Here is an 11,742-nt window from a genome sequence, read left to right as displayed (position 1 = left end):
CATAGAATAGTACACTATAGGAAACACGAGGTGTAATGGGATCCTATAAGATATTACACTTTAATTAGCATTGTTTTGCTATAGTAAAATCTGCATTGATCAGATCGTCGCCATTAGCTGCTTTACTGGTTGATCTAAATGACCCAAATGGAGTACTAGAAGAGTTCTCCCAAATAAATAATGAACGAAGAAAAAAAACATAGACAACCACACACAAGAGAGAATACCAAGGATTTACGTGGTTCGGCCTTTGGCCTACATCCACGGGCGGCAATAAGGAGAAAGTTTCACTAATAAATATGGAGAGTACAAAAGTGGTGTAGACCCACTCTCACAAACCCAAACCCCAATACACCCAAATAACTCTATATCAAAGAGTTCTCTCTCAACTATAACATAATTCAAGGCTACACAATAGTGGCCGTCCATGCAAAGAAGTCAATCCGATAAAAGCTAAACATCAACATTGACTACCACAGTTACATAATTTCCTGATTCAGGACAGCCATTGCATCTTTAATGGCTTGGGTAGAACCACCAGAGATGGCATCCATGACCTTTTAGCCTCTACATTCTCCTTGTCTAGCTAGGAACATTTTCTTCCAGCTCTTTTAGTTGCTTCTAGTTTGGTACAAAACTGAGTCAGCTTGATTCTTTGTGTCTACAGCATCCCTCTTTTCCTTGTCTTCCTTTTGCAAAATTTTCAGCTTCTTTAACCATCCTATCCACCTGCAACATTTTTATTTTGTACATACAAATATGGGCTTTAGTAACATAATTAGGTTACTGATATAAAATGTGAACGTTTCCATTTATTTTTATATATTTATTAATCTAAAAACATAGATGCATGAAATGCTGAGATTTCAGAAGCTCCTTGTGCTACAACATAAATTATAAGAAAAAAAAAATTTTAAGTTACAAAAATGAAGACATAAAAGCAATTTTCAGTCTATATACAAATTAGAACATAAACCGGCTTGGGGGGGGGGGGGAATTTGCGGCCACTGCCAATGGTCTAAATTTTTCTTGATATATATATTAGTTATTTATCAAATAAATAAATTAGTTATGGTTAGCTAAGATAGTTTGGGTTTCAGGCTTATCCAAACTCATTCTAATAATATCTCTAGCCACAGCATTTTCAACCGCCAGATTCTAATTCATGCCTTCTGTTAAGAACTAAAACTTGCTATATCTAGTTTGAATAAAATCCAAATTCTCTTCAAAACAACAGTATTTCCAAATACATACCTCATCACTTGCCATGGTGTGATGGTGCTAGCACCTGTTTTGGTGTCTTAAGCACAAGCTTCCAAGGGATTTGTTGTCCCTCATGATCTCTCTCTCACCCTTTTTTCAGAGAGATAAATACCTCTCTTTCACCCTGATAGACATTAATCTCTTCACTGATCTGTCCATCTGCTGTGCTGGAGAACACCTCTGCTGATTTGAAAGTCGGTGAAGTTGTGTTCCTTGGGATAATCTTTGTCATTACACCACCCAAAGTTTCAAGTCCTTCCACGGTGAGACATCCAAGAGCACAATGTCAATAACTTCTCCAGCTAAAAAACACCAGTCTGGAAATAAATGAGACAAAAATAAGTATTGATGCCTCAACAGTAAGTGCAAGTTCCAATAACAATTAAAATAGACAATATTAGAAATAGAGAGCTCTACTTGTTTTTTCATGTGAAGAAAAATAGAATGATCCCAAAACAAGAAAATCACCTTAGCTGTTGACTTGTTGCACTTGTTCATATGGTTCTGAATATGCCTCTAATATATACACATCCTTTCATTCTGTGTTTCCAATTCAAAAGTGATAAAGAGTCAAAAACATTACAATTTGAGTTACTAAATAGGATTAGGATAGTTAATTAACATTTTTATGGTATATGTATATATGAAAACATTATGATTTGAGCAGAGTAAGGCCAACCTTCCCCTTTTTGTTGTTGACTTTGGAATATTTATTTGACTTTTTTGTTTGATTTGGAAGCAAATTGATTAACTCAAGCACCATAGTGTTGATAAGCACAAATTGGAAATCCCAATGTGAGTAGAATTACCTCATCGATATCTTTGAAGTAAAGCTTTGTATCTCTTAAGGAAGTTTCAACTGGTGCTCAAAGCCTATGAGAATGTTAATTGCAGTTGTAATCCAGTGAACTTAAGCAGGCAAGTAGACTACCAGATGACAAAAAAAGAGTTCAAAATCAAAAGAAAGAAAACTGAAGTGATGGAGACAAAACAAATACAGTGATATTACAAAAAAAAGAACTATGCATTTGATGTGAGAATTCAATTGGTTACCTCTATATTTTCATTTTATTGATCCTATCTTTGTATCCAAATAGTGTGCTTGAAGTAAAATCCATCACAGCGCTTCTGCATGTCCAAACTAAGTTATTATTGTACAATGAACAAAAATCAGACATAATGTAAGAACCCAAAAACCACACTGGATATTCTTGTTTGTTGATAAAAATAGGTAGTAATAATAAAGTGTTAAAGCTAACAAAATAACAAATACCTGAATATAAAACAGCTTCCTAGAGGGTAGTTGTCACCAGAATGTTATTGATATTACCCTGTTTATTCAAAATCAAGAACCCAAACAAAGAAACGTCATTTTGTAGTTTATATGAAGGCAGAAATCATTAGAATGAACAAATAAATGTGAATCATATCTAGAATGAAATTTTTATGCAAAGGGAAAAGAGAATGAAACACAAATCAAGATAATCACCTAAGCCATGGACTCGTTGTACTTGTTCCTAAGGTTCTGAACCAATTCAAATTCACATTAACATTGACTACCGCAGTTACATAATTTCTTGATTCAGGACAGCCATTGCATCTTTAATGGCTTGGGTAGAACCACCAAAGATGGCATCCATGACCTCATTCACTTTAGCCTCTACATTCTCCTTGTCTAGCTAAGAACATTGTCTCCCAGCTCTTTTAGTTGCTTCTAGTTTGGTACAAAACTGAGTCAGCTAGATTCCTTGTGTCTATGGCATCCCTCTTTTCCTTGTCTTCCTTTTGCAAAATTTTCAGCTTCTTTAACCATCCTATCCACCTGCAACATTTTTATTTTGTACATACAAACATGGGGTTTAGTAATATAATTAGGTTAGGTTTACAGGTACTAATAAAAAAAGTGAACGTTTCCATTTTTTTATTTTTTTTAAATTGAAAAACATATATGCTTGAAATGCCGAGATTTCAGAAAGAAAAGAAAGATGTAGGTTCTTTGTAGAACATGGTAACATCATTGAAAGAGGTAATAAATATAAAAACAAGAAGCTTCTTGTGCTACAATATAAATTATAAGAAAAAAAACATTGAAGTTAAAAAAAATGAAGACATAAAAGCATTTTTCATTCTACACACTAATTAGAACATAAACAGGAGGGGGGAGGGTGGATTCGCAGCCACTGCCGATGGCTATGGTTCTAGAACTATAATATAAGAAAACAGCATATTCCACTAGTGGTCTAAATTTTTCTTGATATATAATTAGTTATTTCTCAAATAGATAAATTAATTATAGTTAGCTAAGATAGTTGGGTTTTAGGCTTATTCAAAATCATTCTAATAATATCTCTAGCCACAACGTCCTCAACCACCAGATTCTAATTCATGCCTTCTGTTAAGAACTAAAACTTGATATATCTAGTTTGAGCAAAATCCAAATTCTCTTCAAAACAACAGTTTTTGCAAATACTTACCCCATCACTTGGCATGGCGCTAGCACTGGTTGTCCCTCACAAACTCTCTCTCACCCTGATAGACATTAATCTCTTCATTGGTCTGTCCATCTGCTGCGGTGGAGAACACCTCTGATTTGGAAGTTGGTGAAGTTGACACCACCCAAAGTTTCAAGTCCTTCTATGGTGAGACATCCAAGAGCACAATGTCATTAACTTCTCCAGCAAAAAGACACGAGTCTGGAAATAAAAGTAACAAAAAAATAATAAGTTGAATTAGATAATAACAAGAAAAGGACAAACCTGAACTACAGCCCCAAGAACAAAAACTTCATCCATATTTTTCAGCTCCTAAACAGCTGGGATACAAGTTGAATTACATCCATATCTTTGGAAAGCTTTGCATCTCTCAAGGAAGTTTCAACTGGTGCTCAAAGCTTATGAGTTGTAATCCAGTGAACTTAAGCACGCAATTAGACTACCAGATGAGAGAAAAAGAGAGTTCAAAATCAAAAGAAAGAAAATTGAAGTGATGGAGATAAAAAAAAATACAGTCATATTACATATGTCTAATAATTTCAATTGTCAAAAGGCATACCTGTCTAACAAATCTGAACATAGTTCTTCAAATTTGACACTAGTCAGCGTGGTGTCAATGTGTTTTGGGCCATTCGAATGGCGATAACGAAAGGTAAAGTGGAAAAGCAAACGTTTTTCTCTGTGATTATGGCAAAGAGAGAGAGATCAACTTAAAGAAAGAAGGCATAGAAACAGCCACATACCTAATATTATTGGTTTGAGTCAGAGATGACAGCTCCATCTTCGCTTTCTCAGCAGTCTCTATGAGACGTTGTAGAGCTTGCCTGTCATTCAAAAGATCTATGCCTTCATCTTTCTTAAAGTTTATTCCCTATTTAAAATTATAGAATGTAAGTGTGTAATTTAGTAACAGCTAACAATAAATCAGAAAACAAAGAATATAAGCTAAAGATCTACTAATTTATCTTGTTTCAACCTTGTTGAAATCATCACCTCCTAGATGAGTGTCGGCCAAGGTAGGACGTACCTCAAATACTCCATCTCCAGCCTCAAGAACTGCATAGGAAAAACATAACAGAAGTATATAAGGTTCATTACCTATTCCTTATATATTTACATGTCACAACTCAGGATTCTTCAAATTTGATAATGATCAAACATAATATTTGATTATAGACAAGTCTAACTGGTACCTTAGCTGCATCAGCTTCTCAAATCCTGAAACTATCCAAGCAATACATCCCATCATCAGATTTCCACAGAAATTTCTTCAGATTATCTGATTCTTCTTGATAATTGGCCTATTCTAGATGTTTAATCCCTATAAAATATTTCTCAAGATAGTTCTTATAATTAAGTTCATATGGATGCTTTAAAGTACAGTTATGTATATTGGTAAAAGGGTTCCAATTTGAAAAGCATTAAAAAAAAAAAAAAATTCATCACAAGCTTGTTTTGTTATTGAAACAATTACACTAAGATAAATGTTTGCAATCAGCTTAGGTTTCACAAAGGGTGGCTGAAAAGTCTAAGAACCAGTCACCCTGAAATTGAACTTTAACTGAAGATAGGCAGTAATCTTGTTGCTAACACCAAGGTACAGTCTTCATCTGATTCAACCTATCAAAAATAAGTTTGAGAATTAACTTAAGGAAAAGGAAAAGATAGGAAAATAATACTATTTCTACTATCTTGCAATCAAATTTCCAAAAATTCAAAACAAGTGAACCATGTAACCTAATCTATGTAATAAGATATATAAAGATAGGAGTAAGATATGCACCTATTTATCTTCTTGTAGTTGCTGTAAATTCACTAAAAACTGTCTGTTTCCAAATTCAAAGTTCCTGCATACAGAATTCAATAACTGATAAGTTCACCAAACCTGAAACAAAAGGGAAGAATGAAGAGAGCCAGTATTTGATAAATTCAAAGCGAACTTAGAAAGGAGATGCATGAATGTAAGAAAGTAGTCTGATCAACTGACCAGATCTCAAGATTTTTTTTTTTTTTTTCTCAATAATATTGGTGTTATGAAGCATCTACCTAAGTGAAAAACATTTTTTTTTTCCCTTCCCAGTTCCCAAATAACAATTTACTGAGATAAAACTAAATAAAAATTTATAGTTGCATTGTAGAGAACATGATTTTTATTACTCATTTTATGATTCATATGGTTACAGAGTGAAGTGAGTTACAAAAACTAAAGCTAAAAACTGAGAATCGTTGCCTACTTGTTTTAATTAAGAAATAAATATAGTGAGTTGAAATAATTACCTGTTTAGGTTGAAAATTTTCAATAGCTTCATTAAAAAGTTGTCAAATATCCAAGGAATCAGCTGCGAGCATAATGAAGCCATTCTTGAAATGGAACAACCCTTCTGTTAACACTTAGTTGTGATCTTTATCCATGCCAAACTACCTGAAATAAGTTTTAGAACATACGAAAATAAGCATATAAAAGAAAGGAAAAAAAAAAAAAAGATTTTCCAACAACTTTTTCATTAGAGGCTTACATAATTGGAGTATCGACTCGCTTTGGAGATCACAAATTCTGGTCTGTTTTTATATTCCACATACTGCACAAAAATTATACTTCTAATTGAAGGAAAACAAGAGGAATTTGGATAATTTATCTACAAAGAAAACTTAATTTAAAGGAGATGAATGGACCTGTAGTAATAGTGGACCAGAACATCCTTCTAAAATACATTCAATTAAGGATTCAAGCAGTCTTGGACCATTTCCCTCTAATTTCTGCCTGGAATCATTCCAAAAAAGTGAAGAAAAAAACATAAAACAAAGTTTCTAATATCATGTTTCATGTCAGTTTGGTTTACAAAAAAGAGGACTATGCATTTGATGTGAGAATTCAATTGATTTTTTTAATCCAAACTAAGTTATCATTGTACAGTGAACAAAAACCAGCAATTATGTAAGAACCCAAAAAACCATATCTGGATATTTTGTTTGTTGATATAAATAGGTAGTAATAATAAAGAGTTGAAGCAAACAAAATAATAAATACCTGAATATAAAACCGCTTCCTAGATGGTGGTTGTCAAATAATGATCTCCCACCAGATGTTATCAAAATATCAACAAGTGCCAGACTTCAATCTATTTAGTGTGATGTATGGAATATATGACAAGTGTGGAAGTCAGTTGTTTTTTCCGAAGAACCGGAAGCAAAGCACCATGCCAGGGCAGGGGACAGGAAAAGAAACGGCTCCGAAGAAAGAAATTGGGGTTCCCAATGCTTACCCTGACCATCAAACAACAAGAGAGTGTAGCTTTTTTAAAGAAGTTAAGGGCTTGAAATTGAGTACTGCCTTCCCGAGTATACTTCGCCTAAAGAACGCAACATAAAAGTGTCATTTTATAACTTATATAAAGATAGAAATCAATAGAATGAACAAAAAAATGTGGATTTATGCATCTTCCCTCTTGGGTCCCCTCTTAGTATGAGAATCATATCTAGAATGAACATTTTACGTGAGTGAAAAAAGAATGAACCCAAAATAAGATAATCACCTTAGCTGTTGACTTGTTGCACTTTTTCATATGGTTCTGAATATGCCCAGATACATACACCTCCTTTCATTCTGATTCATTCTGAGTCAAAAACATTACAAATTTTTTATTAGTAAAAAAAAAAAAAAATTGAGCAGTGTAAATAAAATTGGTTGCTGAAAGATCAATAAAATTTAACAAGAAAATCTCTGATTTTTGATTACCAGAAAACCTAAACAAAATACCAAAATAAATAAATAAAAGTCTCTGGTTTTTAAAGAATAGAATTCGAGAAAGTGACAGATTCTAATTAAATATATGGAAATCAACGTAGCATAGAGAAAAAGCTCAGTTTCTTTTGAAAGCATAGAATGCGTACCAAGTGAACGAGGGGAGTGGCCGTTGACGATGACGATGTAGAGCCGTTTGCTGCTGTGGTCTCATAACCCTCTGATTTCCAAATTAGGGAAATCCTTTTCGATTTTATTTTTGTATTTTTCAGCTAACTGAGGACATATATGCAGTTTTCGTAAAGACTTGAGAAAACCATCATCGGGTAGTGTTGTGAGATTGGGACATCTCCAAATGGTAAGGCTTTCAAGTGAGATTGGATTCCTAATTGATTCGGGGAAAGTAATCAAATTGGGAAAGTCTGAAATTGCCAGCCACCGTAAAGAAGTGAGACAACTAATCTCAAGAAGTGATGTCAGATTAGGCTCGCATCCCTGAATCCAAAGAGATTCAAGTGAGGTGAGTTCCGGCAAAGTCATTAAATTTGGACAGTTTGAAATGATGAGCTCTTTTAGGGTGGAAATACATTGAAGACCCACAGGGAGAGACTTCAGTTTCGGAATACCTTCGAAACGTAAATCACGGAGACAAATGAGGCATCGCCATTCCATGCCATCATCATGCATGTCTCTGAATGGATCGAACTCCTCGCAATTGACAATTGATAGCGAACAGAGGGAGGTGAGATTACGCACCGCTCCAGACATAGATGTTAGTCTAGGGCAATTCTGAATATATAGTTGTTTGAGAGAATGTAGTGCCCACTCAGCCGGAAGAGACTCTATATCTTCTATAGAATCCAATTGCATCTCATTTAATTTGGAGAGAGGAGAAGAAGAGGATAATGAAGAGGAGGAAACTGACATTGTCTCTTGCAAAGGCTTCAAACTGACATTCTCTAAATATAGAGATTCTTCGAGATTGGGAAACAGGGGCATGGAAGTCATTTCAGGGCAATTACTAATCCACAAAGAAGAAAGAAGAGGAAATAAAGGCAGTGAGTTGTGAGACTGATCTTGTTGATGATCTGTTCTCCCCCACCATCCCTTCAAATTAGGACATGCAATTATTGTGAGTGACTTTAGAGATGGGAAGAACGTTGTTGATAATGTTGTGGATGAAGCAGGCACCTCTTTACTCATATCTTTATCGGATATGTACTCCAAATCATTCATCGTATCAAGGCTTAGAGATTTTAAAGAGGGGAGATGAGACAATGGTGGCAGATATCGGCATCTCTTACAACTCTCTATACTTAAATCAACAAGATTTATGAGAGAAGAGATCCAACTTGAAAATTTCACACCCTTATACTGATACACTTCCAAATATTTGAGATTTTCGTGTGGCTGGAGGTCTTCTAATAACTTCACATCTTCATTATTACCTACTTGATCTTGATGATACCATTTTAATATCAATTTTTCAAGATGTTGCTTCTCCCTTAAATTCACAACAATGGATTCTGAGTTAGTTTCTTCCAACCTTTCCAAATGTGAGATCTCTAATGTTCCTCGCAGGTTTTTTAGGTCCTTCAATTCGCCTAATCCACCAATGTCGGAGGAGGTGCTCACAATGAATATTGGTAATGTTTGAAGTGAAGTCATTTGCCCTAATCCACATGGCATATGACTCAAATTATCACAACCATGATTATAAAGATGTTTGAGGTTAACCAAGTTTCTAAAGTTTTTGGGTAATTCTTTAAGACCTTTACAGTCATAAAGTTTTAGTACTTGCAAATTCAACAATGTAGTAATTGAGTCAGGGAGAGTTTCAATATCCTTATTAAAAGAAACATCAAGATACTTTAGATGTATTAACTTCCCTATAGAATTTGGTATTGATGTAATCTTCAATGCATGTAAATCTAATGCACACAAGCTCTTGAAACTCAAAATAATTGTATTCAACATTGACTCCTCCAAGGCACCGGAGTACCTCCGACTACATGTCAGAAGAAATGTACGTACCTTGATTGCTTTAACCAACAAGCTTAAAGTTTCCGTAAAAGATGGGTTAATATAAAATGGACATGATACATGACGATTTTTTTCATTAATATCTTTGCCATCAAAACTAACAAGCTTGCACTCCTCGCCTGCAACAGCTTCCGCAAGATCATGAATTAAATCATGCATCTTGTATTTTAGGTCTCCATATTCATTTATTTCCTCAAAGAATGACCTCCAAAGTAAATCCTTGAAATACTCATCACCAACATCCTCTAATTGTTGATTTCTGTTTGATGATTGGACAAACCCTTGTGCTATCCATAGTTGTATCACTGTTTCCTTATCCATCTCATAATCTTTGGGAAACAAAGAGCAATAAGCAAAACAACTCTTTAAATGTGATGGGAGATTATCATAACTCAACTTTAAAATTGGAAAAATCTCATTTCCTTCAATTAAATTTGCTAGTAAATTATTCTTCACGAGTAACCATTCAGATTCTGTTTCCTTACAATATAACACATGTCCTATGGACATTATGGCAAGGGGTACCCCTTGACATATTTTTACAATCTCCCTTCCAATTGTAACTAATGTAGGATTATTGGTCACTTGCCCTTTACTAAATGCCACTTGCTCAAATAAAAACCATGACCGATCTTCGGAGAGACCTTTAAGAATATATGGTGAAACTGTGTTTGTAATCCTTGCAACCAATCTACTACGAGTGGTTATTATAATCTTACTTCCTTTTGAACCACCCATTAAAATATCTATCAAGTTTAGCCATTTTCCACGGTCTTCATTCCATACATCATCCAATACTAGTAAGTATTTTTTTTGATCAATTTTTTGACGAAGTTGCCTTTGCAATTCATCCATTTCCAGATTTCCAGGTGCATTACCTGTTATCTTTTCAATAATTATTTTCAACTCAAAGACATCGGAAATGCATACCCACATTTTTAACTCAAAATAATTTTGGACTTTCTCATCATTATACACATATTGAGCAAGTGTTGTCTTCCCTAAGCCCCCGATCCCCACAATGGGAATGACCGAAACATTCTCTTCTACATTAGAGTCAAATAATAGGCCTATGATAGCCTTTCTATCATCTTCCCTCCCAATAACTTTTTCTTCACGTACAAATGAGTGAGTTGGATCCCTCTTCCTTCTCACAACATTTGTCTCTCCATGGAATTCTTTCAGGTGAAAGTTTTTCCTGTTTTCTGCTACCGCATTTAGTTTTTGCCTCATTGCCTTTATTTTACGACTCATCTTATAACGAAAAGCAAGTGGGTTTGAACATGAAAAGCAAGTGCGTACCTCTTTTGCAACTTTATTCTTACTCACCATGCTTCGCCTTGTAGCTTCAGTTGAGAACTCACTCAACAGGTCATCTGCGTCATAAACTGCATCGTTGAGCTTTTCGAGCCAGTGCTTGACTTGATGGTTATGACTTTGCTGCTCCGCTGCATCCTGAAGTACAGCTTGGATTGTGGAAACAGTGTCCTTGAGTTTTTCAAGCTCACCTTCGACACCCCAGAGTGATCCAAACTCTTGGAAAGTCTGAGAGCCCAGATTTTCAATCATTTTCTGAGCAAGACCAAAGAGGATTGCTTCGGCCATTTCTTCTTAGTGGCTGAAGGGAATGCTGTGAGAGAGAGAGAGAGAGAGAGAGAGAGAGGAAAGCTAAGAGAGGATTGGCTTGTAGTGATGAAGTGTGAGTGAAAGTAATGTAATGTTGCTGTGAAAGAGGACTGAGTTAATGAAGACGAATGTCTTTAGTTTTCTTTTCATTTTCTTGGTACAATAATGCAAAGAAAAAGCAACCAATACTATCAAGAGCACATGCAGCACAATGTGAGTGTTGGGCCCCTTCTGCACTGAAAGAAAATGAGTGGGACAGAGGCTTAGTTGGAAAATTTTGTCCACTAGCTGGAAAATTTTTGCAGTCTTATCATCATTCTAATGGAAGACCATGTCCAAAAGTTGGGCCCCTGAGAACTGCACTAAACTCATGGTTCTGTAATTTTAGCTAACCAGTTTTTGTTTTTTTTTTTAAAATAAAAATTATATTTTAGAAAAAAGTTTTCTTTTCTTTTAATGGCTTGAAATTTTGATTTAATGGACATTGGATAGGTTGTCCAAGATCAATAGAAGTAATTATTAAGGGATCGAGAGGTGTTGCACCTAGTGGAATTCCTCCCAAGTCTCTTAAAATAA

The 11,742-nt window shown here is 34.9% G+C and overlaps 1 protein-coding gene across 18 annotated transcripts; it reads right to left on the bottom strand.

Annotated features, from left to right (window-relative positions):
- Positions 1-360: 360 nt before the first annotated feature.
- Positions 361-11,305, bottom strand: LOC115984196 (putative disease resistance protein RGA3). Of its 18 annotated transcripts, none has more exons than XM_031107144.1 (19): positions 7,647-11,305; positions 7,289-7,369; positions 6,784-7,105; positions 6,429-6,516; positions 6,272-6,334; positions 6,033-6,177; positions 5,539-5,602; positions 4,949-5,375; positions 4,732-4,811; positions 4,315-4,626; positions 4,020-4,194; positions 3,738-3,897; positions 2,753-3,085; positions 2,537-2,594; positions 2,317-2,391; positions 2,073-2,190; positions 1,732-1,803; positions 1,255-1,580; positions 361-729 (listed from the first exon to the last, which is right to left on the bottom strand). In XM_031107144.1, exon 1 carries the CDS (start codon positions 11,143-11,145, stop codon positions 7,708-7,710), a length of 3,438 nt encoding a protein of 1,145 aa, XP_030963004.1. In that variant the 5' UTR covers positions 11,146-11,305; the 3' UTR covers positions 361-729; positions 1,255-1,580; positions 1,732-1,803; positions 2,073-2,190; positions 2,317-2,391; positions 2,537-2,594; positions 2,753-3,085; positions 3,738-3,897; positions 4,020-4,194; positions 4,315-4,626; positions 4,732-4,811; positions 4,949-5,375; positions 5,539-5,602; positions 6,033-6,177; positions 6,272-6,334; positions 6,429-6,516; positions 6,784-7,105; positions 7,289-7,369; positions 7,647-7,707. The 18 variants fall into 18 exon arrangements, with proteins under 18 accessions (XP_030963004.1, XP_030963001.1, XP_030963000.1 ...); XM_031107141.1 differs by having other exon boundaries at positions 2,317-2,404; positions 4,315-4,579; XM_031107140.1 differs by having other exon boundaries at positions 4,315-4,579.
- Between the last annotated feature and the right edge of the window lie 437 nt (positions 11,306-11,742).

Source organism: Quercus lobata, chromosome 4 (genome assembly GCF_001633185.2).
Source record: "Quercus lobata isolate SW786 chromosome 4, ValleyOak3.0 Primary Assembly, whole genome shotgun sequence".
NCBI classification, from domain to species: domain Eukaryota; kingdom Viridiplantae; phylum Streptophyta; class Magnoliopsida; order Fagales; family Fagaceae; genus Quercus; species Quercus lobata.
The sequence above is the reverse complement of the archived record's forward strand: the minus strand, read 5'-3'. Positions and strand labels throughout refer to the sequence as shown.

Bases quoted from the DNA above. Each gene is read 5' to 3' on its own strand.
- LOC115984196 (XM_031107144.1), bottom strand. From the start codon at position 11,145: ATGGCCGAAGCAATCCTCTTTGGTCTTGCTCAGAAAATGATTGAAAAT.